This window comes from Anomaloglossus baeobatrachus, chromosome 4 (genome assembly GCF_048569485.1).
Source record: "Anomaloglossus baeobatrachus isolate aAnoBae1 chromosome 4, aAnoBae1.hap1, whole genome shotgun sequence".
Taxonomy (NCBI): Eukaryota; Metazoa; Chordata; class Amphibia; order Anura; family Aromobatidae; genus Anomaloglossus; species Anomaloglossus baeobatrachus.
In genome coordinates this window covers 678,129,760-678,152,971 of record NC_134356.1, presented here as the reverse complement: position 1 = coordinate 678,152,971, position 23,212 = coordinate 678,129,760, and the positions used below count along the sequence as shown (strand labels likewise).

Here is a 23,212-nt window from a genome sequence, read left to right as displayed (position 1 = left end):
GGAAATCAGCGATGGGGGCGGCATACAGGACCAGGGGGCAGAATAACGGCAATCAGGCAGCCCGCCCCCGTGTCCCATTTACAGAATCCGAAGCCAAAAAGGTACTACTTTATAAACTCTTTTTTTTGGTCAGAAAGGGGGCACAATAATAACAGGGACCTTTCTAGAATGCAGCCCAGGAGCTGCAGAGGGGGAATCTTTTAGGTTTTAGGGGAAATTTCTGCTGACAGGTTCCCTTTAATGTCGTGGTGTCCTGCCTCACCCACGCTTTTTCTGTAACCCTATTTGCAACAAATCTTTTGCTGGTTCTTTTGAGGGCCCCAATATCTGAGAACTTTCAGGAGCTGCCTCCTCTTTAAAACTGGTAACAATTTGACTTTTCAGTCGGTTAGGTCGCTCTCACATCAGCGGTATTTTTTTGCCGGAAAGCCAGATCCGCCACAAATGCGTTTCAGTTGCATTCATTCACAATGGTATCGTGGCAAGATGCGGTCACATGCGGTCACGTGCGCAATGGCATCTTGCTGCGGCAAATTAATGGAACTGAAACGCAGTTGTACCCGGATCCGACTTTCTGGCAAAATACCGCTGATGTGAGAGCGGCCTTAAACAGGAGTCTACATAGAAATCATGGGGCCTTATAGCAAAGGTCTGAATGCCTCCCTACACCCCCAATAAAAAGTTGTTCTTAAATATAAGCATGTATGTATTTATCAGAGGCCAAACATTGTCCAAGAAGGAGATTGCCCTAAAATAAGTTTCATAATGCACTGCAGTATAAAACATGGTTTCATGGGCCATAATACATGGTGCAGCTTGCCGTGTCCCCCACACAAAGTAGCTAGCTGGCTGGACATTGTTATAACCATGATTTATTTTTAAAGGGAACCTGTTACTCAGTTGCATAACTAAAGTGCGATGGGCCCTGCAGTTTAGAGCTGTGCCCTGCCACTGCACCCTTCTCACATGTTGGTCAGATGCATGGGCCATTGTAGCATTCTAAATCCTATAGACAGGTGTTGCCCCCATCCTGGGCCACTTCTTGGTAAATGTTGCCCATCCTAGTATAGATATCCCCATCCTGGTGTATGTGTCCCCTATCCTGGGCCACATCCTGGTATACATGTCCTCATCCTGGTATATAAGGCCTATCATGATGCACACAGTAAAAATAAATTCTGCTCTCCTTGTGCAGTGTCCCTCTCTGATGCCAGATATTGATGTCATGTGCTGCGCCATTTACATGCTGAAATCGCTGTCATGTGTGGCCATTTACTCCGACATCAGCTGCTGGCATATTTTCTGCTCCTCAGTCCCAGAATTATGTGTGTGAGGAACAGTAAATATTCATTCTTTTAATAGCTGTCACATGTGATCGCCCAGCTACTACAGTAAGACTGCTTTCACACCTCCAGTTTTTCCTGTGCGGCACAATCCGGCACTTTGCAGGAAAATCGCAACCGTTTTTTTTTTGCTGCCGGTTGCGTTTTTCCTGCATAGACTTTAATTAGTGCCGCATTGTGCCGCATGGCCTTGCGTTCCATCCGGTTTTTGCCGCATGCGGCAGATTTAGCCGATGCGGCGGCCGGATGGAACGTTGCCTGGCACGTTTTTTCATGCAGCAAAAAAAAAACGCATCGTGCCGCATCCGGCCAATGCGGCGCATTTTTCAATGCATGCCTATGGCGGCCGGATGCGGCGCGATGCGGCAAAAACTGCATCCAGCCGCCGCATGCGGTTTTTGCCACTGCGCATGCTCAGTAGCATGCCGCAAGCGGCAAAAACCGGACGGGCCGCATGGGAAAAACTTATGCAAAGGATGCGGTGTTTTCACCGCATCCGTTGCATAGCTTGCACAGCCGGATTGAGCCGCACAGCTCAAGCCGGATGTGTGAAAGCAGCCTAAGCCAGGTGCTGGGTGAGCACGTGCTGCTAAAAATATTCACTAGTCCCTATGCCCATAACCTTGCTGATCTCTCAGCAGCAGCTTCAGGGGAGTGAATATTCAATTCTTTAAACAGTGGGCACACTTGCATTGCATGGATCAGACAGGTCTCTGTGCTGAGTTGTATTTCAGCTGGATGCGTGCCCTCTGATGCACATCCAGGTTAAGCAGGGGCTCATGGGCCCCATAGCAGTCGCATGGCTTGCTGCCATTGCTGGTATGTCCCTGCAGGTAAATCTTTTTTTGGCCCATTTTGCCGAGAAATCAAGCTTTTACTAAAGGACATTGTATCCTTCAGCTGCACCCCCATCATTACATATACACATCACTTTATCTGCTTCATCCAATTAGCATTCAGGTTTATACATCAGAGGTGGAAAATCTGCAAAAATGATGAGATGGTCAGAATAATCAGTTGCCTAATAATTATGCCCACGGTCTATTGATATTCCCCTGTCTGGGTCCTATACATTAAATATGTGCAATGTGGCCCTCATATTGTAATGTCCCCCCAATTCTGACCCCATAAATTAATAATGGCACTCCAAATTGTAACTATCCCCAATTCTGGCCTCTCTACACATTACTGAATACCATTGTGACCCTTTTGGTCTGCCCCCATGTTGCTATATTAATATTCAAGAACAATCCGATCGCACCAGTCCCTGCTTCCATGCTGATCCAGTTGGATTTTTTTTCCTCCTTCTCCCGGCTGGCTCTCTGCCGCTTGCTTACGCCACAGCTGCAGGCCTATAAGTAGCACGCAGATGCAGAGTATGCTGGCATCATGTTGTAGGAAGCAAAAAGGTCTGTCTGGCATCATGTAACACACCCCACCCCTCCCCCCAGCCCCCCATCCCCGTCAACATAATTGCGCTGGACTGCTTTGTATCTACAGATAGGTAGTAGTATGGTGCATGGAGCCGGTGGTTCATGGCTCCACACTGGTCCTCCACTGGAGGTGTCTGAGGATGTATCTCCAGTTGAAAATAGTGCTGGCCCGGCAGGCCCTCCTTAACCAGTTGCATCAACTGCAATCGGTACACCCCTTTTAATGGAGATGAGGGTGTGTATTAACATCTTAGTTGATTTGGTGTTGAGGAAAAGAAAAATTTTGGAAATACTCTTGAGTCGGAGGTGGGAAGGGCTTGACTGTGTAGTTTGAAGGACAGATCTAAGTTGAGTTGCATCAAGGCAGTGCATTTGTGATAGAAGGGACAGTGTTGTTTTTGGTGATTGATAGATTTAGTGAGTTGAGTAAGATGTGGGGCGGGGGAGATTGAGTTTTTAGTTTTCTCTATATTGGGTTTTAGAAGGTGCAATGAGAAAAGAGGATTTGATGATACTGGGATTTTGGACAGCATCTGGGCCAGAATGGTAGATCTTAGTGCCCTTTACATACAGTTGGTACACAATGCTATTCTCACCACATCTCCACAGGATGAATACAGGTCTCGCAACCCAAACTCAACAATTTGACCCTGCAGCTTTATAGGCAGATGTTAGACGACCCACAACTTTTCTATAGTGGCACTGTGAAACAAGGACATGTGAATCCAACCGATAAATGAAATGTGTACAAAGCCTTTTGTATTTTAGGGACTCTTTGTCCCCATAGATCCCTAGGGAACTGAGGTAGGTCTACCTGAAACCAGACCACACAGCAGTAGATTTCTGGTCATGGTATCTTCTCAATCTCTTTATCTTGTCATACACAGATACTTCGGAATCCTAAAGTGGAGAAGACGGAGATCTTAAAGCTTACCGTGATTTATGTCCAGAATGTGACGCGTATGAAAACGCACGGTATAAGTCATTCCAATCATATCATGTGTTAATGTGCATGTGAGACACACCTTAAGTTGTCAGGGACATTCACTCGCCTTTCATTTTTTGGTAGGACCTTAGACAACACTGATTTAGGCCTATCGGAATAGAAGAATTGCCTAGAAGTGTAACTTTTCCTGGTTGATGAGTACTTAAGACTTTTTGTCCAAATTAGTTAGTATCCAGAGTTATGGTGGGTTCGGTGGGTCCAACCAGATATTAAAAGAAAAACCCGGTTCGGGATCAAAATTTAACCCGTGCGCCGAGTTCCCCCATTTAATTCTATGGGGATCCGAATATTGTGCTTTAATATTGTGGTAGAAAAGCCTAGGGGAATTAGAGCAGGAGTTAGACTTGCAGAGTCTCTCACGCGGCTGTAATACTACTTCCGGGATTAACCCTCATATATATTCAGTGCTTCTCCTGCCTACTGGCGTTCCTGATGTCTGCCTTGTTGCAGTCAGACCATGCTCCCACCCTTTGACCACGTCTGTGATTGTTTCGAATCACACATGTTGTCTGCGTCTCTATAGTGGTTTATAAACTGGCGTAGGGTTCCCCGTATTATGATACCCAGCACAGATAAAGTATGCGGCTGCAGCCCCCTAGCTGTGTGCTTATGGCTGTATATCAAAATGAGGAACTCTATGCGACTTTCTATTTAAATACATAGTTTTAAATGGCATGAGGTCCCCCCTTCCCAATTTTGATACCCAGCCATGATGATGCCGACAGCAAAGGGCTGGTATTCAGGCAGGGGAGACCCATAGTTATTTGCCAAAGCCTGAAAACAAGCTATAGCCACCCAGAATTGTCACATCCATTCACACTGGCGGTGGATCCCAGGGCTGAACCGGCGCTGAAAGTGCGGCTTGCTTGGCTTGTTGGAGCTCGGCCCTGGAAGCACCTCCCCAGTGTTTCTGTGCTTCTGCGGTGGTAGGTGCAGGCATGGCAGGGTCGAATGGATCCTTTAACTGATGTCACACTAGGATTGCATGTGCGTAGAGCTTCCACTAGCAGTGGGTCGCCCTGTCGCGACGCGCACTGGGGTGCAGATCCCGGAAGTGGATGTTGGCGTCACTCCCGGATGATGGGGTGAGGTGCCGGATGTAGTCTACTGTGCATGTGTGGGCCGCCAAGATGGTGCACCCCACCGCTGAACGCCAATGCTGGAATACCGGAGAAAATTGTTTAAAGGAGCCCTGCTGGGGTAACTGCGTTAATGCCTCCTCCTATAATGGAGACCAGGGTGAGCAGCGACAGCAGCAGCCAGCTCGACCAGGAGGCAGTGTGGACAGTCGCTCCAGCATGAGTGCCAGCAGGACCAGCCATAGTCCAGTCTGGTATCTTCACATTCCTTCAGGAGTACGTGACCACCGATGTATTTCCTCTAATAGGGTCCCGTTCTCTTGTATTCTTAGGAGAGACCTAGGAAACAGATGGAAAAGTTACAGATGGCACACTCCATATTCTTTAAGAGCCCCCCCCCGGGGTTTAGAAGGAATTGTGTACATTTTGTATACACCATCAGCAGGGAGGCCCTGGATTTCACTTCAAACCTTAAGTCCATCATTAGGGCAGAGATCAAGGAATCCTTTAAACAATTGGACAAGCTGAAGGATAGGAGAAAGAAATCCCAAGTCCAGGCAGTAGTTCCAACTCAGGATCAAGCTCTTTGAACGAGGGTGTAGATGGTAGGCCATGCTTCCCAGTTGCAGAAACCAGTCATCTCTTTAAAGCAGAGAGATCTACTATGGGCTAGAGGGCTGGGTCTGTGGAGGACATTATAATCTGGGGATTACAGCAGAGGAAGAAGTGTTGCTTTCCAGTGAACGAGAAGATAAAGCTGGTAGAAGGGCAATGGACAAGACAGGACAAAAAAGCGGGCTTGTATTGCTCATTGAAGAGGAACTATCCCTTTGAGGCGGAAGGCTCTAAGTGGTGGGATAAAAGCCCCAAAATTGATATTGCAATTGCCAAGTTAACACGAAAATCCACTCTGCCTTTTGGAGATCTAGGGAGCTTGAAAGGCCAGTTGAATAGGAAGGCAGATGGTTACCTAAAGGGCTCCTAGGAGACAGCTGCAGGTGCCTTTAGGACCCAATATCACAGGGACTTGCATTGCTAGGTCTTTGATCTGTTTGCAAAAGTTTCAGCAACAACTTAAAGGCAGCACTTCAAGAGCAGAGGTTCAATCTACCCTATCCCTAGCACAGGGTGCGGCGGCCTTCTTAGCAGACTTATTGGCAGACACCATGCAACTTTTTGCAAAGGCAGCAGCTCTATCTAATTCTGTTAGGAGTGCTGTCCTGGGGACTCCCAGTCAAAGGCTAAGCTTTGTTTGTTTGCCTGTGAAGGCAATTTTCTATTCGGCACGGCTCTGGATGACATACTAGAGAAGGCGAGTGACGGGAAGAAAGGGTTTTTCGGTCACCACATTCAGAAGCTTGTCCTTTCAGAGTAAAAAGTATATTGGGAGGAAGCCAACCGAAGATCAAGGGGATTGGAGAGATAAGAGGAAGAGCTCCAGGTTCATGTTCAGTAGCCAGTCCTCAAAGCAAAATACCCTCCCAGTGGTGCCATTGTCCAGGTGGGGGGAAGGCTGTTATGTTCTGCCAGGCAGGAAGAAACTATATCGTCCAGTGGATGGATACTGGGAATTATAAGAGACTGTTTAACACTAGAGTTCTCTTGGCTCCCTCGGGGGTCCCTAATTATAACATATGTCAAGAGATTCCTGAACAGTTGTCTTGCTCTGGAGATAGAAGTCATAACTCTGGAACTACAGCCAAGACGCTCTTCTGTACCAAAGGAACAAGAGGGGACGGGGTTCTACTCCCCCCCCCCCCCATATTTCTGATAAAGACGAATCGTTCAGCGCTATCAACTTAAAGGGGCTAAACAAATTCCTGGTTTACTGTACATTCAAGATGGAATCTGTGAAGACAGCAATCACACTCTTGTTCCCAGTTTGCTTTATGGTGGTATTGGATCTAAAAGATGCCTACTACCACATCCTGATTCACATGAACCACCAGAGGTATCTTAAGAATTGCAGTACCGGTGGGTCAGAGTATCATGCATTTCCAGTTCAGAGCTCCACCCTTTGGTCTCTCCATGGCACCGAGGGTATTTACCAAAACTATAGCGGAGATGATGGCCCACGTGTGAGAGCGGGACACTTAAATAATTCCATATCTGGACAACTTCCTGGTAGTGTGAAGGTTGGAGGATCATTGTTATGCCCAGATTCTGAGGGAAAGATCCATCTTAAAACAATTAGGATATATTTTAGCCAGGAAAAATCAAGACTGCTACCAAAGCAGAGGCAATCCTTTCTGGGCCTGATTCTGGACTCTACATCTCAACTGTGTCTCCTGCCAGAGGGGAAAACATAAAGTGTCTACATTTGGGCCGCTGCCATAAGGAATCCTCACATGTCCCTTTTGGTTTCCCTCACCTCATGCATCCCAGTAACTCTATGGGCCCAACTTCACCCCCAGTGCTTACAGTGGAAAGTGCTAAGGGCACAGAGGCGCTTAGAACATTACTTAGAAGGGGAATTAGATCTATCACCAAGAACCCTACACTCCCTCACATGGTTACGATGGACAATCTGTCAGCGGGGCTTCGATGGTGGGTGGTGGGTGTTCCAATTACTGACACATTATCATGACAGATGTGAGCACTTTAGGTTGGGGTGCACACCTAAGAGAGCACATAGTCCAGGGGATGTGGAGCATTTTAGAAAAAAGGTGTTCCTCCAATACACGAGAGCCTTGGGCCAGAGGAAAGGCCCTAGAGAAGTTTCTCCTGATCTTGCAAGGGCACCACATTCAGATACTCTGACCACAGGGTTTCAGTCAGTTATGTGAACCACCAGGGGGATACAAGAATCCAATCCCTGATGGGTGTAGCGCAGGAAATATTCAACCTTGCAAAGCGCCATCTTTTCTTAATGACAGCTCTCCACATAAGAGGAAAAGAAAATTGTGCCACAGACTTCCTGAGTCTGCATCAGATAAAACAGGGGGAGTGGTCCCTGAGCCCAGTAGTCTTTTCTCAAATAGTGGAAAAATGGGGGGTTCCAAAGGTAGATCTCTTTGCAACCAGGGAAAAGAGGAAGCTAATAAGCTTACGTTCACTAAATGCCGACTCACCCCCCCACACCTCCCCTTTTGGTAGCTTCCTTCTGAATCTCGTGGTCAGACCTCCAAAGAGGCCTTTTTTTTCTGGGTAAGACAGATGTTTGTCACCCCCCCTTCTTCCTGTTACTACTGGATATTACGGATCTACTTTCCAAAGTTCCCGCATACCATCCTCAGGCTTCAGGCCTCCATTTGACGGCATGGATCTTCTGATGGGGCACTGTTTTTCCCAGGGACTAGTTTCCACCCTCCTGAAAAGTAGGAAGCCAGTGACCATCAGATTATATGGTAGGGTCTAGCTCACGAGCGTCACCAACAGGTGAAGTACCCATTACATCGATCTTAAAGTTTCTCCATGGGGTTGGCCATCAATACCCTTTAACGTACACATTTCTGCCTTTGGGGCTCTGTATAACTACAATCTGGCTGGGTGAAAACATTTGAGAGATTCTGTATCAGGTCTGCTCCGGTGCCATGCCCTAGGGTTCCTCCCTGGGATTTGAACTTGGGTATTGGAGGCACTAACTAGGAGTCTCTTTTTGAGTCCCTTCAAGAGGCTTCGATTAAAACACTCACCCTTATAGTATTGCCAGTGGCAATAACATCAGCCAGAAGGATCAGTGGCATACAGACCTTGCCTACTGCCCCTCTGTATATTCAAATTCTGGAGGATAAAGTAATTCTGAGAACTGACCGGTAAAGGTGGCAGGAGATTTCCACAGGTCCCAGGAAATAACACTCCCCTCTTTTTGCACCCCCCCCCCTGGAATCACAAAGATAGGCTTCACACACTAAATGTCAGGAGGGTCTTATTATACTATTTAGAAATCCCTAAGGTATGGAGTAGTCGGTCTCTTTGTATCCTTTCAGGGGGCTAGGGAGGGCCTAGCAGCCTCTAAGAGTACGTTGGCTATGTGGGTTAAAGAGACAATTAGATTAGTTTACGTGGCCAGTAACCTTCCGGTACCAGAGGCCCATTCCGCAGGTCTGCGTCCGCTTCTTGAGCTGAGGGTGAAAGTGCAGATCGACAAGTTATGTAAGGCTGCAACTTGGTCTTCCCCATCTACATTCTTTAGGCACTATAGACAATATCTGGCCTCCACGTCATATTTGCAAGCGGTGGTCCCTCCCTAGGTGCTGGTCTATCTATTCAAATCTCTCTAGTGGTGCTGTCATGGGAGGAAAGGAAAAATCATAATTGCCTACTGGTAATGTTTTTTTCCAGAGCCCATGACAGCACCATCACATTCCCTCCCTAATTTTTTTTCACTCGCCCGAAGGGTGTACTAGGTTGAGCAAGACTATGATTATTTAACCTTGGTGGTATGTACTAATATTGTTTTTGGAGTTCCTCTCTTGCTCTGTAAGAAAACTGATGCGGAGGAGAGGTGCTGCCTTTTTTTTTTTTTAATTTTTATTTTAGTGGTTTCCTGTTCTGAATGGGTGGACCTCACTCTAGTGGTGCTGTCATGGGCTTTGGAAATAAACCATTACCGGTAAGTAATTATGATTTTTTTTTTTTTTTTTTTTTTTTCTGCCAGGAGATTCAGGTCTGACCTCAGTTCACCTGAGGTGAGGTGACTGAGTTCAATGAGGTACAGTTTACCTGCGTCACAGGTGGGGTACCATGAGAACCTCCAGCTGTGACCGCAGAAACTGAGTGACTTCTCCACTCACAGCTGTGGATCAGTCAGTCTCTGCCTGAAGTCACAGCGGGCAGTCATGTTCTGTGCCTGTGCACTGTGACTTCAATATGTCACCGAGTCGGGATCATTGTGGGACCTTCTGTGGATTATTTAGGAACTAGATGCCTGGGGTTGTTAAATTTTAGAGAGGGGCGTGAGTGTTTTTGTCTTTTATTTGGGAGGGGGAAGGTTATTTTCAATGTTTTTGGGGGTTTTTTTCCTTTCACCTATAGTATTAGTAATAGGGGATGCATCCTATTACTAATCTAGAGCTTAATGGCAGCTGTGAGCTGTCATTAACCCCTTATATTACCCCAATTGCCATCACACCGGGGCAATCTCAATGAGCAGGGTAAAGTGTAAGGATTGTTGCATCCATTAGATGTGACAATTCTGGGTGGCTTCAGACTGTTTTCAGGCTGGGGGGGCACAATAACTATGGGTCTCCCCCAGCCTGAGAGTACCAGCCCCCAGCTGTTGGCTTTATCATGGCTGGGTTTCAAAATTTGAGGGACCGTATGCTGGCTTTTAAAATAATTTCTTTAAAGAATTATAAAATGCCGCAAAGCGTCCCTCTTTGATACGTGGTTGGAGCTGCAAGCCTGTAGCTATATGCTTTCAGCGCTGGGTATCATAATATGGGGGAACCCGTCACCTATTTATTTCTTTAAACACAAATGTAGAGATGAGACAGTGTGATTCCAAACATTCGTAGAAGCTGTCACAGGGTGGTATGACTGCAACCAATCACACGCTGGAACTGCAGGTGAGTGGGGAAACAGTGAAAATGTATGAGGGTAAATGAGTGGACCCAGAAGTAGTGTTACAGCTGCACAGGAGACTCTGTAGGGAATAAAGCAGGGGTGTTATACTTTTCTTTTATCTTTAGATTATTCGGGTGGCCAAATCTGAATAGTTACATGGAGTTCCCTGAACTGTGTTTGGGGTCGATACACAGATAAAAGATATCTGCTATGGACCCCGAACTTTACAATTTGGATTCGCCCATCAGTAGCCACTATGTATGGTGGAACATGATTCTGTGACTTGGCATCATTTTCACGCCCTTAATGAATTCACTAAGACCAATTGTCCAACCCAACACGAGGCTGCCTTGGTGTAGGATTGTGTTGAGTTTCTCTTGGATTTGGCCAACCTATGGATTACTTTTCGAATAGTCCAGTCCTTCTTTAAAATTGGTTCAATGTATGATGTTACAATGGCGAAAGATTGGAAAAGTCCTAGATGATCCAGTTAAAAAACCAAGGGGGATTACGTAGGTATCTGTATTTATTTTGTTAAGATTGGTTTTCCAGTTCATCTGAACAGGTTCTTCTGGTCATGTGGCCCACAGGAATGACCAAAGGTAGGATGGTGGTAACCTTAGAGGGGAAGGTAGTGAGGTGTTCTAAGAGGTCTACTGGCTTTTAAAAGCCAAAGGACCAACTTGGAAGGGGGGGGGGAGAGGAAGTGGTCACTGACTTTATGCTAGCAAGTAATGGTCAAAAAAAGTTCTTTGTGATCCCATTCAGGCGACAATGCATTTTAGTAATGAATTGGGTACCTAAAATAGCAGGAAAAACCTATTTAAGCCCAACTTCCAATTCTTTCTTGTAGGAAGACAATAATTCTGGCAGTGTGAGGTGGTCCATGTGTTTGACTTCTTCTAGGACTATATAATTGAACTCTATTATTAAGTCTGTTAAGAGGTCCGGTCATCAGGTCAAAAGTGTCCAGTTTATTTATTAATTTTTTTTATTCCCACTTATATTTTGCTTTTAATCCGCCATATGGTTCCAGACAATAAGACTTTTTTATATTTAGTGCTAATTTCTATACTGGCTACTCGTGAACTACTGATCGGTTCTTTAAGTATATAATGACCATCTTTGCCTAAGCCACCATTTTGTCTTTATAAACTCTTCCACTTTCCTTTCTTCTACCAGAACCACAGCGATGGGTGTCTCCTGCTGAGAAGTGTTACCTTTCAGGATTTAGAGACTGTTTGGACCGCACCGAAGACTTCATTCAATATATCCCCCCAGCGGCTAAAGCCCGCTTCTTAGATCAGCTGGAGACCCACCTTCAACACCGGTTAAGAGTCCCAAAACCATTGAGCCTGTGTAGTCAAGTGCGACGACGAGAGGAGGACTTCTCTTCTGATGGAAATGTCTCTCCGCACTCCATTGGGAGCACTATAAGCCCGTACTCCCCGTCAGTGACCGGCTCAGAGACTTCCAGTCCACCAAGTTGGGCGTCTTCAAGTTCGGGAGGGTTTCATAATGACCCAAACCCTGGCAGTACCTTTGTCTGGAGACCTTGGCCTTAGCACGGAGGAGGACTATTCCGATTCTTTTGCCTAATATTCCATATTTAATGTACATATATATGCAATCTACTACTGACTTCTTATACGTGAGATGCTGCCCTCAAGATGCTGCCCTCAAGATGCTGCCCTCGAATACATTATTGTTGTTTTTTTGTTTTGTTTTTTTTTTCTTTTTTTGAGAGGCCTATCAAAGATGAGTATGTATAGCTGCTTATATACAGTATCTGTATGAGATTCTCCTGTATGTTGTGCATATGTATTCAAGCCCTGATTTGCCAGTATCTCATTCGCTGTTGTACAGCACCTGCGTTTGTTTTTTTGTTTTGTTTTTTTTTAACTATTGAATAAATTTTATTTTTTTAAGTTTTTGGGTGAAATTTAATATTTTGCAACCTTTATCACCAGTTATTGCAGAGACAGTCTAAGCTATATCTAGTCAAGAATAACCAGTTATGTTAATGGCTGCCATGTGAAGTCTGGTTTACCCTAACCATGTGTGATCATTGATCATCATGTGTGACACATTGTTACCGATGTTGCTACGTGCAAAGCCCGCCTCAGGCTATGTGCGCACTAGAGCTTTTTACCTGCGGATTTACCCGCGGATTTGCCGCGGAAATTTCTTGAGAAATGTCTGCAATCTTTGTGCAGACATTTCCCATGAAATTCAATGAGAAAAAAAAATAGTTGTGCGCACTGTGCGGATTTTTCTCAAGAAAATTTCTTGAGAAAATTTTCTCGAGAAACTTTCTTGAGAAAATGTGCATGTCCATTAATTTCCGCAGGTACCTGCGGTATTCCGCAGGTAGCAATGATGTGCGGTATACCACCGGAATAGCCGCGAATTACCTGCGGGAATGCTCATCGCTGCCTGCGGTTTTGCAGGAAGCGATGTCATTATGCCAGGAAGAGGAAGCGGAGCAGAGTAAACACAGACGTCACACTCCCTGGACGCCGCACAGAAGCACTTCCGTGCGACCTCCAGGTCTGTCCCGTGCAGTCTGTGTCCTGCTCCGGCCCCGCGGCTGCCTGCACTGCAGTGTGTCAGTGTCTGCCCGCAGTGTCAGCAGCCTGTCACGCTGCAGCGCAGGCAGACACTGACATCCTGCAGTGCTGGGAGCCGCGGGGATGACGATCGCTGCTGTCAGGAGGTGAGATCATTACCTGCTGTGACGATCTCCTGCCTCCTGACGTCACCGCGGTCACTGCTGTCTATGCCCGTCTCGCGAGCGGCCCGAGACTGTCACGAGCGGTGACGTCACGGGCTCTCGCGATACTTCTGACAACGCGGCGGGCATAGAAGTCAGTGACAGCGCTGACATCAGCAGTACAGGAGATGATCACAGAAGGTAATGATCTCATCTATGCTCCTGATGGCAGCGCTCGTCATCCCCTGCAGTGACCTGAGCTGACCTATTGATGTTAGCTCAGGTCACTGCATTGCTCTCCCAGCCAATGGGGAACATTCTGTTCTTCATTGACTGGGACAGTGACTATGGTATGGATCGCCGTGGGACCCCCCCCCTTATTGGATTACGCCGGACGTGGATTGATTGTTCTTTTCAATAAATTGGTTAAAGAGGCTATGTGGGGAGTGTTTTTTCAAATAAAACTTTTTTTGTTGTCTATTTTTTAATTATTACTGACTGGGTTGGTGATGTCGGGTATCTGATAGACGCCTGACCTCACCAACCCCAGGGCTTGATGCCAGGTGACATTACACATCTGGCATCAACCCCATATATTACCCCGTTTGCCAACGCACCAGGGCGCGGGATGAGCTGGGGGAAAGCGCCAGGATTGGCACGTCTAATGGATGCGCCACTTCTGGGGCGGCTGCGGCCTGCTATTTTTAGGCTGGGGAGTGTCCAATAACAGTGGACCTCCCTAGTCTGAGAATATCAGACCCCAGCTGTCCGCTTTACCTTGGCTGGTGATCCAATATGGGGGGGACCGCACGTTTTTTGTTTTAAATTATTTATATAATTTAAAATAACAGCGTGGGGTGCCCACTGTTTTGGATTATCAGCCAAGGTGAAGCTGCCAGCGGTGGTCTGCAGGCTGCAGCCGTCTGCTTTACCCAAGCTGGCTACAAAATATGGGGGGACCTCACGTCGGTTTTTTTAATTATTTATTTATTTTATGGCTAAATACAAGGCTAAGCACCCTTTAGTGCCACATGAAAGTCACTAAAGGGTGCCAGCTTAGAAAATGCAGGGAGGTGGAACATTATATAGGTTTTTCTCATCTATCTATCTATCTATCCCTCTATCTATCTATCCCTCTATCTATCTATCTATCTATCTATTCATCTATTCATCTATCTATCCCTCTATCTATCTATCTATTCATCTATCTATCCATCTATTCATCTATCCATTATCTGTCTATCGATTATCTTTATTATTTATTGCAGGGACAAACCTGCAGTAAATCCGCGGCAAATCCGCAGCAAAACCGCATGCGGATTTGGTGCGGATTTTTTCCGCAGGTCCGGAAATCTTTCACTGGCAGAAGTTTCTCAAGAAATTTTCTTGAGAAACTTCACATTTCTAGTGCGCACATAGCCTAATACTTCGTTGCACAACCTTTAGCCAAAATAACGGCGAACAACCGCTTCCGGTAACCGTCAATGAGTTTCTTACAATGCTCTGCTGGAATTTTAGACCATCTTTCTTTGGCAAACTGCTCCAGGTCCATGAGATTTGAAGGGGGCTTTCTCCAAACTGGCATTGTGAGATCTCTCCACAGGTGTTCTATGGGGTTCAGGTCTGGACTCATTGCTGGCCACTTTAGTAGTCTCCAGTGGTTTCTATCAAACCATTTTCTAGTGCTTTTTGAAGTGCGTTTTGGGTCATTGTCCTGCTGGAAGACCTATGACCTCTGAGGGAGACCCAGCTTTCTCACACTGGGCCCTACATTATGCTGCAGAATGTGTTGGTAGTCTTCAGACTTCATAATGCCATGCACACGGTCAGCAGTCCAGTGCCAGAGGCAGCAAAGCAACCCCAAAACATCAGGGAACCTCCGCCATGTTTGACTGTAGGGACCGTGTTCTTTTCTTTGAATGCCTTTTTATTTTTCTTCCCTGTAAATTCTATGTTGATGACTTTTCCCAAAAAGCTCTACTTTTGTCTCATCTGACCAGAGAACATTCTTCCAAAACGTTTTAGGCTTTCTCAGGTAAGTTTTGGCAAACTCCAGCCTGGCTTTTTTATGTCTCGGGGTAAGAAGTGGGGTCTTCCTGGGTATCCTACCATACAGTCCCTTTTCATTCAGACGCTGACGGATAGTACGGGTTGACACTGTTGTACCCTCGGACTGCAGGGCAGCTTGAACTTGTTTGGATGTTAGTCGAGGTTCTTTATCCACCATCCGCACAATCTTACGTTGAAATCTCTCGGCAATTTTTCTTTCCCTTCCACATCTAGGGAGGTTAGCCACAGTGCCATGGGCTTTACACTTCTTGATGACACTATGCACCGTAGACACAGGAACTTTCAGGTCTTTGGAGATGGACTTGTAGCCTTGAGATTGCTCATGCTTCCTCACAATTTGGATTCTCAAGTCCTCAGACAGTTCTTTGGTCTTCTTTCTTTTCTCCATGCTCGATGTGGTGCACACAAGGACACAGGACAGAGGTTGAGTCAACTTTAATCCATGTCACCTGCTGCAAGTGTGATTTATTATTGCCAACACCTGTTAGGTGCCACAGGTAAGTTACAGGTGCTGTTAATTACACAAATTAGAGAAGCATCACAGGATTTTTCAAACAGTGCCAATACTTTTGTCCACCCCCTTTTTTATGTTTGGTGTGGGGTTATATCCAATTTGGCTTTATGACAATTTTTTTTTTTTTTTTTCATTGAAGACAAATTAAATGAAGATAATAATACCAAAGAACTTGTGATTGCAATCATTTTCAGGAAGAAACTGAGTATTCTCTGACAGAATTGCAGGGGTGCCAATACTTTTGGCCAGCACTGTAGAAGTGATCTTTGAGCTCCATATATAATCGTTGGGGGCAAATAATGAGGGTCACCAACTGGATGGGAAGGGATAAGAGAAAAGGGTATTCATACAACCACCATGCATGGTTCAGTCTGCCCTTTAAGGGGTCTCACGAGGGAATATCGCACGTGTACAAGTTAATTAAGTACCCCCTCACCCCTCCTTCTTAGGCTGCTTTAACACTTGCGTTCAGCGTAAGCCGCCGCTATGGAGAATAGCGCAGTCCGTTAACGCACTGCGCTATTCTCCATAGACTTGTATTGACAATGCACTGTAACGCAAGTGTCTGTGTTGCATCCGCTGGATAACGCTGGGTCGTTATTTTGACGCAGCGTCGGGTGGAGGGAATGCTGCATGTAGCGTTTTTTGGGTCATCAAAATAACGCACCTTGACGGATTCCGTTAGAATCTGCCAAGGTGTCTAATGATTGTCTATGACGGCGGATTCCGCCACAATGCGCTAAGCGGCGGAATCCGCTGATGGATTCCGTCACGTTCTGCTGCACATGCTCAGCATGTCCAGCAAAACGATCTAAATCGTTTAAAATCACTCCTGGTCTCTCTATCTCTCACTCTCTGTTGGTCTCTCCCCCCTCGCTCATACTCCCCGATCACGGGCGCGGCGCTGCACAGCTGTCCCACTGCTCTGGCGGCTTTTCCTCTTTTGAAAATGCCGGCTGCTCATCATTCTATCTCGTATTCCCTGCTTCACCTGCCCACTGGCGCCTATGATTGGTTTCAGTCAGACCCGCCCCCACGCTGAGTGACAGCTTTCTCACTGCGCCGGTGGGCGGGTCTATCGTGCAGTAAAATAAATAAATTAAATAAATAAAAAAAAACACGTGCGGTCCCCCCCAATTTTGATACCAGCCACACGGCTGAAGACTGGTATTCTCAGGATGGGGAGCCCCACATTATGGGGAGCCCCCCAGCCTAACTATCAGCCAGCAGCCGCCCGCAATTGCCGCATCCATTAGATGTGACAGTCCCGGGACTCTACCCGGCTCATCCCGAATTGCCCTGGTGCAGTGGCAATCGGGGTAATAAGGAGTTAATGGCAGCCCATAGCTGCCACTAAGTCCTAGGTTGATCATGGCAGGCGTCTATGAGACAACCCCCCACAATTAACCTGTAAGTGAAAGTAATAAAACACAAACACCCGAAAAAATCCTTTGTTTGGAATAAAAGACAAAAAAAACCCACCCTCTTTCACCACTTTATTAATCCCCAAATACCCCCCCAGGTCCGGCATAATCCACGAGGTCCCGCGACGCATCCAGCTCTGCTACATGAAGCTGACAGGAGTGGCCGTAGAACACGACCGCTCTCTATCAGCTCCACGCAGCAACTGAAGTGAGCCGCGCAATCAGCTGTGCCCTCATTCAGGTTAATTGCGGCCACCGCTCTCAGGTGGAGGACTTCAGCTGTGGCCGCGGGTCACCTCAGTGACGACACTGCTGATCGCGCGTCTCACTGCGGTCACTCAGGGGATTTGCGGTTCTCTCTCTTCCTCTCCTGTAATTTGTTGGTGAAGATGGGCACTGTTGCAGTCAAGAGGTACTGCCGACCTCCTCTCTGATCGCACCGCTTGTCTGTATAAGCCCGTGTTGCCATGATTGGTGTTGGAGTTTTTTTGACACTGCATAATTTCTGCACCTTAAGGCCTAGTGCCCACGGACAAAAGATTGTGCGGATTTTTCTGCAGCAAAAATCCGCAGCATTCCCCAGAAAACCGCACCAAAACTTTAGTGCGTTTTTTTTGGAGCGGCATTTGGTGCGGATTTTCACCATTTGATTTGGTGAAAAAATGCACGAAAACAACCCTGTGGTAACAGACCTGCGGATTTGTTGTGGATTTTTGACCTCACATTCACTTGCATTGGCTAAATCCGCAGGAATATTTGACATGCTGCAGATTTTTCCGCAGGGAAATCCGCACTATTTCCGCTGCGGAAAAAAACACAGCATGGGCACAAGACTTCCAAATTCTGCGATAAATCCGCAGCGTGGGCACTGCAGTTTTGAGCGCACACTGCAGTTTTGTTCGGCGGACAACGCACCTTTGGCCAAAAAAAACATGCTTTTTTTCCACTTTTGGGTGCGTTGCAGAACATGCGCTTTTACTTACTGTTTGCACAGTCTTTCTGAATTCTCAAACGATGTTTGGGAAGGAAATGCATGCAGTTTAGGGCAATAAACTGCACTGTGCGGACAGGGCCTTACATTAAGTTTTTTTTTTTTTTACTTTTTTTGTCTGTTTGGTGTGCTTGGTTTTATGTAAAGCTACTTTTGTTTTTGAAAAGGCCTGTTATTGACATTTTTAGGTGCGAACTACATGCATTTTTTGATACGTTTCTGGGGCCAAAACACACTAAACGCGCACGTCCGTGGGTTGTTTTGTTTTTTTTTTTTTGTTGTTTTTTTTAACTTGAGGATTTTCCACATCGAATGAAAGTCTATGGGGAAATTCTGCTCAGAATACTTGGCATACCCGCAAGATAAATTGACATGGTGCTGTGATGCCCCTGAACTAGTCAGGGTGTCACAGGGAACTTCACCCTCTTTTCTTCCTGGTGCAGAACCCACCCTCCATGGTTCTGGGATTCTGAACTTTGATGTTGCTTCGACCAGCATTCAAACCCTAGTCACCTTACACCACACCCTGTCAGGCACACCAGTGGGTGGTCTAGCTGGAATAGGGCCACCCGCCTAGGAGTCAGACACACTGATGGGAGGGACACATTTAGTTGAGTCGTAGCTCTGAGTGAGGAGCTAGGGGAGTTGGAGCTCCCTGGGAGACTTTGGCTAGGTCGCAGACGGTGGTCTGGGACTGACGGAGTCGGAGACCCGGTCGCAGGGTATCAGAGAAAGGAGCCAGACTTAATTTTGGAGAACAGTTGGCACCGGAGTACCTAGTAACTGAACTGGTACTGAGCACGGTGGGGTACTGGACCCTAGATCAGGGAGTAGCTTCACGCAACCTGATAATTAACTTGTGGAGGATATTATCTCTATGAACTGTCCCCAAGAGCTCAGAGATCAAAGGCACCAACACAACTAGGGGGATAGGGCTTTCCAACCCATGCAGCCCACTGAAATCCCAAGTGTCAGCTATCGAGAGCACAGCTTCTCTACTCAATAGTGGCGAGCGGGACCCTGAAAGCTTCAGGCCGAGGGGGTCACACGAAAACACCTAAAATTAGTGCAAGGAGGCAGGTCAAGACCACTGGCAACATCAAAGGGAGCGGATTCCCAGACTAGATCCCCCAGAGAGGCAGCGGCACCCAGAGACTTGGTTTACCTTTGTGTCAGAGTCTGTTTTGCGGCTGCACCATCACCAATGTTGCCTGAGTGAGTACACTGCCCTCCCGATTCCAACCTGCACTCCGCTCCCCTACATGCCCATCATCCAGAGTCCCAGGGCCTCCCCTACCCATGGAGTGAACGTCATCTGGCTGCCCCGCTCCATCACCCCTGGGTACTCCCATCGACAGTGGCGGTACTCCCCTTACCGCAAACCACGGGTGGCGTCACAAACTCTTACCCCCTGTAAATAGCCCCCTTTCCATTTGAAGTGGCCGCGAGCCCCCGGGTCAGGAGACCCTCGAGCCACAGCAGACCCTGGTCTGAGCGGTTCGACTACTGCAGGCACGGCACACTGCGGATTGGAGAAGTGCTCCGCATCCACTTTGTATTGTAAAACCCTGTGGATTTAACGCCGCAAAAATAAATAGCCTAAAAAAAGCAAGTAAAACTCCTCATGGGCACAAAGCGAGCACAGGAGGGTCGGTCCCTACTACAGCAATGTAATGCCTCATTAGTATTTCTGTTTTATATATGGCCGCCCGCACCTTACACAAACAATATATAACTGTAGCCGGCCCCCATCTGTACTGTCTGAAAGAGAAACTGTCTTTGTTGCCCACAGCAACCAATCAGTACTCAGCTTTCATTTCCAAAATGGCCCTAGTGAGATGAAAGCTGTGCTGTGATTGGTTGCTATGGGCAACAAAAAGCCAGGAGAGCACATACTGTGAAAAATGTCTAAAATGCACAGATAATTATGGAGGATTATAAACCTATAGAGTGCAGGGGGGCAGAACTTATTTACATTTATAGATAATAGTTCCCACACTGAATATTTATTAGTTTATTATCTCCTTCTGTCAGCTCTGCCCCGGCTAATAGAAGATCAGAGGTCTAGCTAATGGCAGCTAGGCCGGGAGCCTGGAGGAGAAGCAGGGTGCTCATGGGAAATGTAGTTCACTGTGGTCACATGATCTGAGGGACCACCTGCTTAAAACTGAGCAGAGACACAGCTATGGAGGAGCTGGAGCCGGAACGAGGAGTAAAGATATAGTGTAGGAAGCCATAGCTGGGATCATTTTAACAAGGTTATCAACCTACAGGGAGTGTATAACAAAAAAATAAAGTTTTTGGAATACCCTTTAATTCATGACAATACCCCGTTGGCTGTAGAAGCCGCTGATTGACATTGAATGGTGTTATTTAGTCTTTGATCTACAAGTACAATCAGATCCTTCTCGACCAGTGACTCTCCTAGTTTTGCTCCTCCTTGGATGTATGATACTCGCATTGTATTAGCGCCCATGTGCATAAGTTTGCACTTCTCAACATTGAACCTCTGTACCGTGCTACATAGCCAGTCATCTGCAAACATAGCCATCACATTATTCATCTTGTCTGAATAATGGTAGAGAGGTACTGAACCCTGGGGGTCGCCATTTACAGTTGAAACCCTCAGTTTCCCTCTCTATAAAGACACATCTGCAGGTTTTTCCCTCCGCTCTATATAAAGACACATCTGCAGGTGTTTCCCTCCGCTCTCTAAACAGACACATCTGCAGGTTTTCCCCTCTGCTCTCTATAAAGACACACCTGCTGGTTTTCCCTCTGCTCTCTATAAAGACTCATCTGCAGGTTTTCCCCTCCGCTCTTTATAAAGACACATCTGTAGGTTTTCCCTCCGCTCCCTATAAAGACACATCTGCAGGTTTTCCCCTCCGCTCTTTATAAAGACACATCTGCAGGTTTTCCCCTCCGCTCTCTATAAAGACACATCTGCAGGTTTTCCCCTCCGCTCTTTATAAAGACACATCTGTAGGTTTTTTCCCTCCGCTCCCTATAAAGACACATCTGCAGGTTTTTTCCTCCGCTCCCTATAAAGACACATCTGCAGGTTTTTCCCTCCACTCTCTATAAAGACACATCTGCAGGTTTTTCCCTCCGCTCTCTATAAAGACACATCTGCAGGTTTTTCCCTCTGCTCTCTATAAAGACACATATGCAGGTTTTCCCCTCCGCTCTCTATAAAGACTCATCTGCAGGTTTTCCCTCTGCTCTTTATAAAGACACATCTGTAGGTTTTCCCCTCCGCTCTCTATACAGACACATCTGCAGGTTTTTCCCTCCACTCTCTATAAAGACACATCTGCAGGTTTTCCCTCCGCTCTCTATACAGACACATCTGCAGGTTTTCCTTCTGCTCTCTATACAGACACATCTGCAGGTTTTCCCTCCTCTCTCTATACAGACACATCTGCAGGTTTTTCCCTCCGCTCTCTATACAGACACATCTGCAGGTTTTTCCCTCCGCTCTCTATAAAGACACATCTGCAGGTTTTCCCCTCTGCGCTCTACAAAGTCACATCTGCAGGCTTTTCTCACTATCTAACATGAAATCACAATAAACCTTTCCCGTTTTAGGTCAGTTAGGAACCAAAATTATTTCTATTTGTCAAATGCCAGAATAATGAGAGAGAGAGAGAATGGATTCAGGTATTTTTTATTACTTTCTGCAAAGTGAAGTTTCCATACATTTCTGCTAGCGCATTAAGACGAACAGCTGTCTGCAGCACAACAAACATCCAACAACTACACCACAAACGAGGGGAAACACCATAACAATGGTGGGCCCTGGCGCTAGTGAGAGGGTAGATGGACACCCCCTGCCTAATTCTGGCACTGTACCCTTTTTTTTTTGTAGGCCAAATCAGCTAACAATATTATTATAATCGTGTAACAACTATTTTCTTAATGTAATTCAACTTTTAAAGATGTAAAATAAAACTTTTATATAAAAAATACTTATAATTGCCAGTAGGGGAGCATCTTCCTGTGTACACATCAAAAAGCTATAGTAATCCTTAGTAGAATTAGGATAGCGGCAAATTTGGGCAGTCACTAGATGACATGCCTATTCTCCTCCCCTTTTGGGTGTTACACTGCACCCAAAAGGGGAGGAGGTGTATTTCATAGTAATGTGTTGCCATTTTCTGGGTGACTGTATATGAATTGTACAGCTCCACCCGGAAGTAAAGTGGAAACACATTTATACATATATATATATATATACACCTGTATGTATATATATATATATATATATATATATATATATATATATATATATATATATATACACAGACTGCGGTCATCGGATCCTCCCGGTACCGCCACCGCTGCTTCAATCTCCCGTGCGGCCGCAGGCCTGCTCCCGTGCGGGAGATGAAGCAGCTGCGAAATCAAACGTGAACAGTAGAAAAAAAAATACCTGTCTGCAGACTCCCGGTGCCATGCCCGCTCCCAGCACCTCTTCCGGTACCGCTGCTCCGACTGTGTGCCGGCTCCAAGGCTCATCCGATGGATGCAGGACCTGGCGGAGGATCACCTGATGCAGTCACCTGACGCATCAGCTGATAGCAAGTCTCGCGGTGATGCTGGCTTTTTACCGCCCGGCTATCAGCTGATGCCGTCAGGAGACTATCAGCTGATCACCAGCAACTCCTGCAGCGATCGGACAGGAGCCAGCACGTAAGTGTGTAGGTTTTTTTTTTTTCACTGATGCATCAGCTGATTGTATAAAAGCAGTTTATACAATCAGCTGCTGTGTCATGTGATTCCGGCCTGTGAACCTGACACATCTGATCGGTATGCCTTCCAGAAAACCGATCAGATGATATTGGACGGCGCGGGACCCTTGACCCAGGATTATTGCGGAGGGGGGTTCTTTATTTCAATAAAGATGGAGTCACTAATTGTGTTGTGTTTTAATTCTAATTAAAATATTTTTCTGTGTTGTGTTTTTTTATTTTATCTTTACTAGAAATTCATGTTGGCCATGTCTAATATTGGCGAGACACCATGAATTTCGGGCTTAGGGCCAGCTGATAATATAAAGCTAGCCCTAACCCCATTATTACCCAGTGAGCCACCCATCACCAGGGCAGCTGGAGGAGTTGGATACAGC

General features: G+C 46.4%; 1 protein-coding gene across 1 annotated transcript in view; it reads left to right on the top strand.

The window, feature by feature from the left end:
- Positions 1 to 12,237, top strand: part of LOC142302116 (transcription factor HES-7-like) — an 89,773-nt gene extending 77,536 nt beyond the window's left edge. The window contains exons 3-4 of the mRNA XM_075343204.1: positions 3,664 to 3,751; positions 11,552 to 12,237. Coding sequence (XP_075199319.1) covers positions 3,664 to 3,751; positions 11,552 to 11,934 — 471 coding nt within the window. The 3' untranslated portion in view covers positions 11,935 to 12,237. The remainder of the gene's footprint in view (positions 1 to 3,663; positions 3,752 to 11,551) is intronic.
- Positions 12,238 to 23,212: the final 10,975 nt, after the last annotated feature.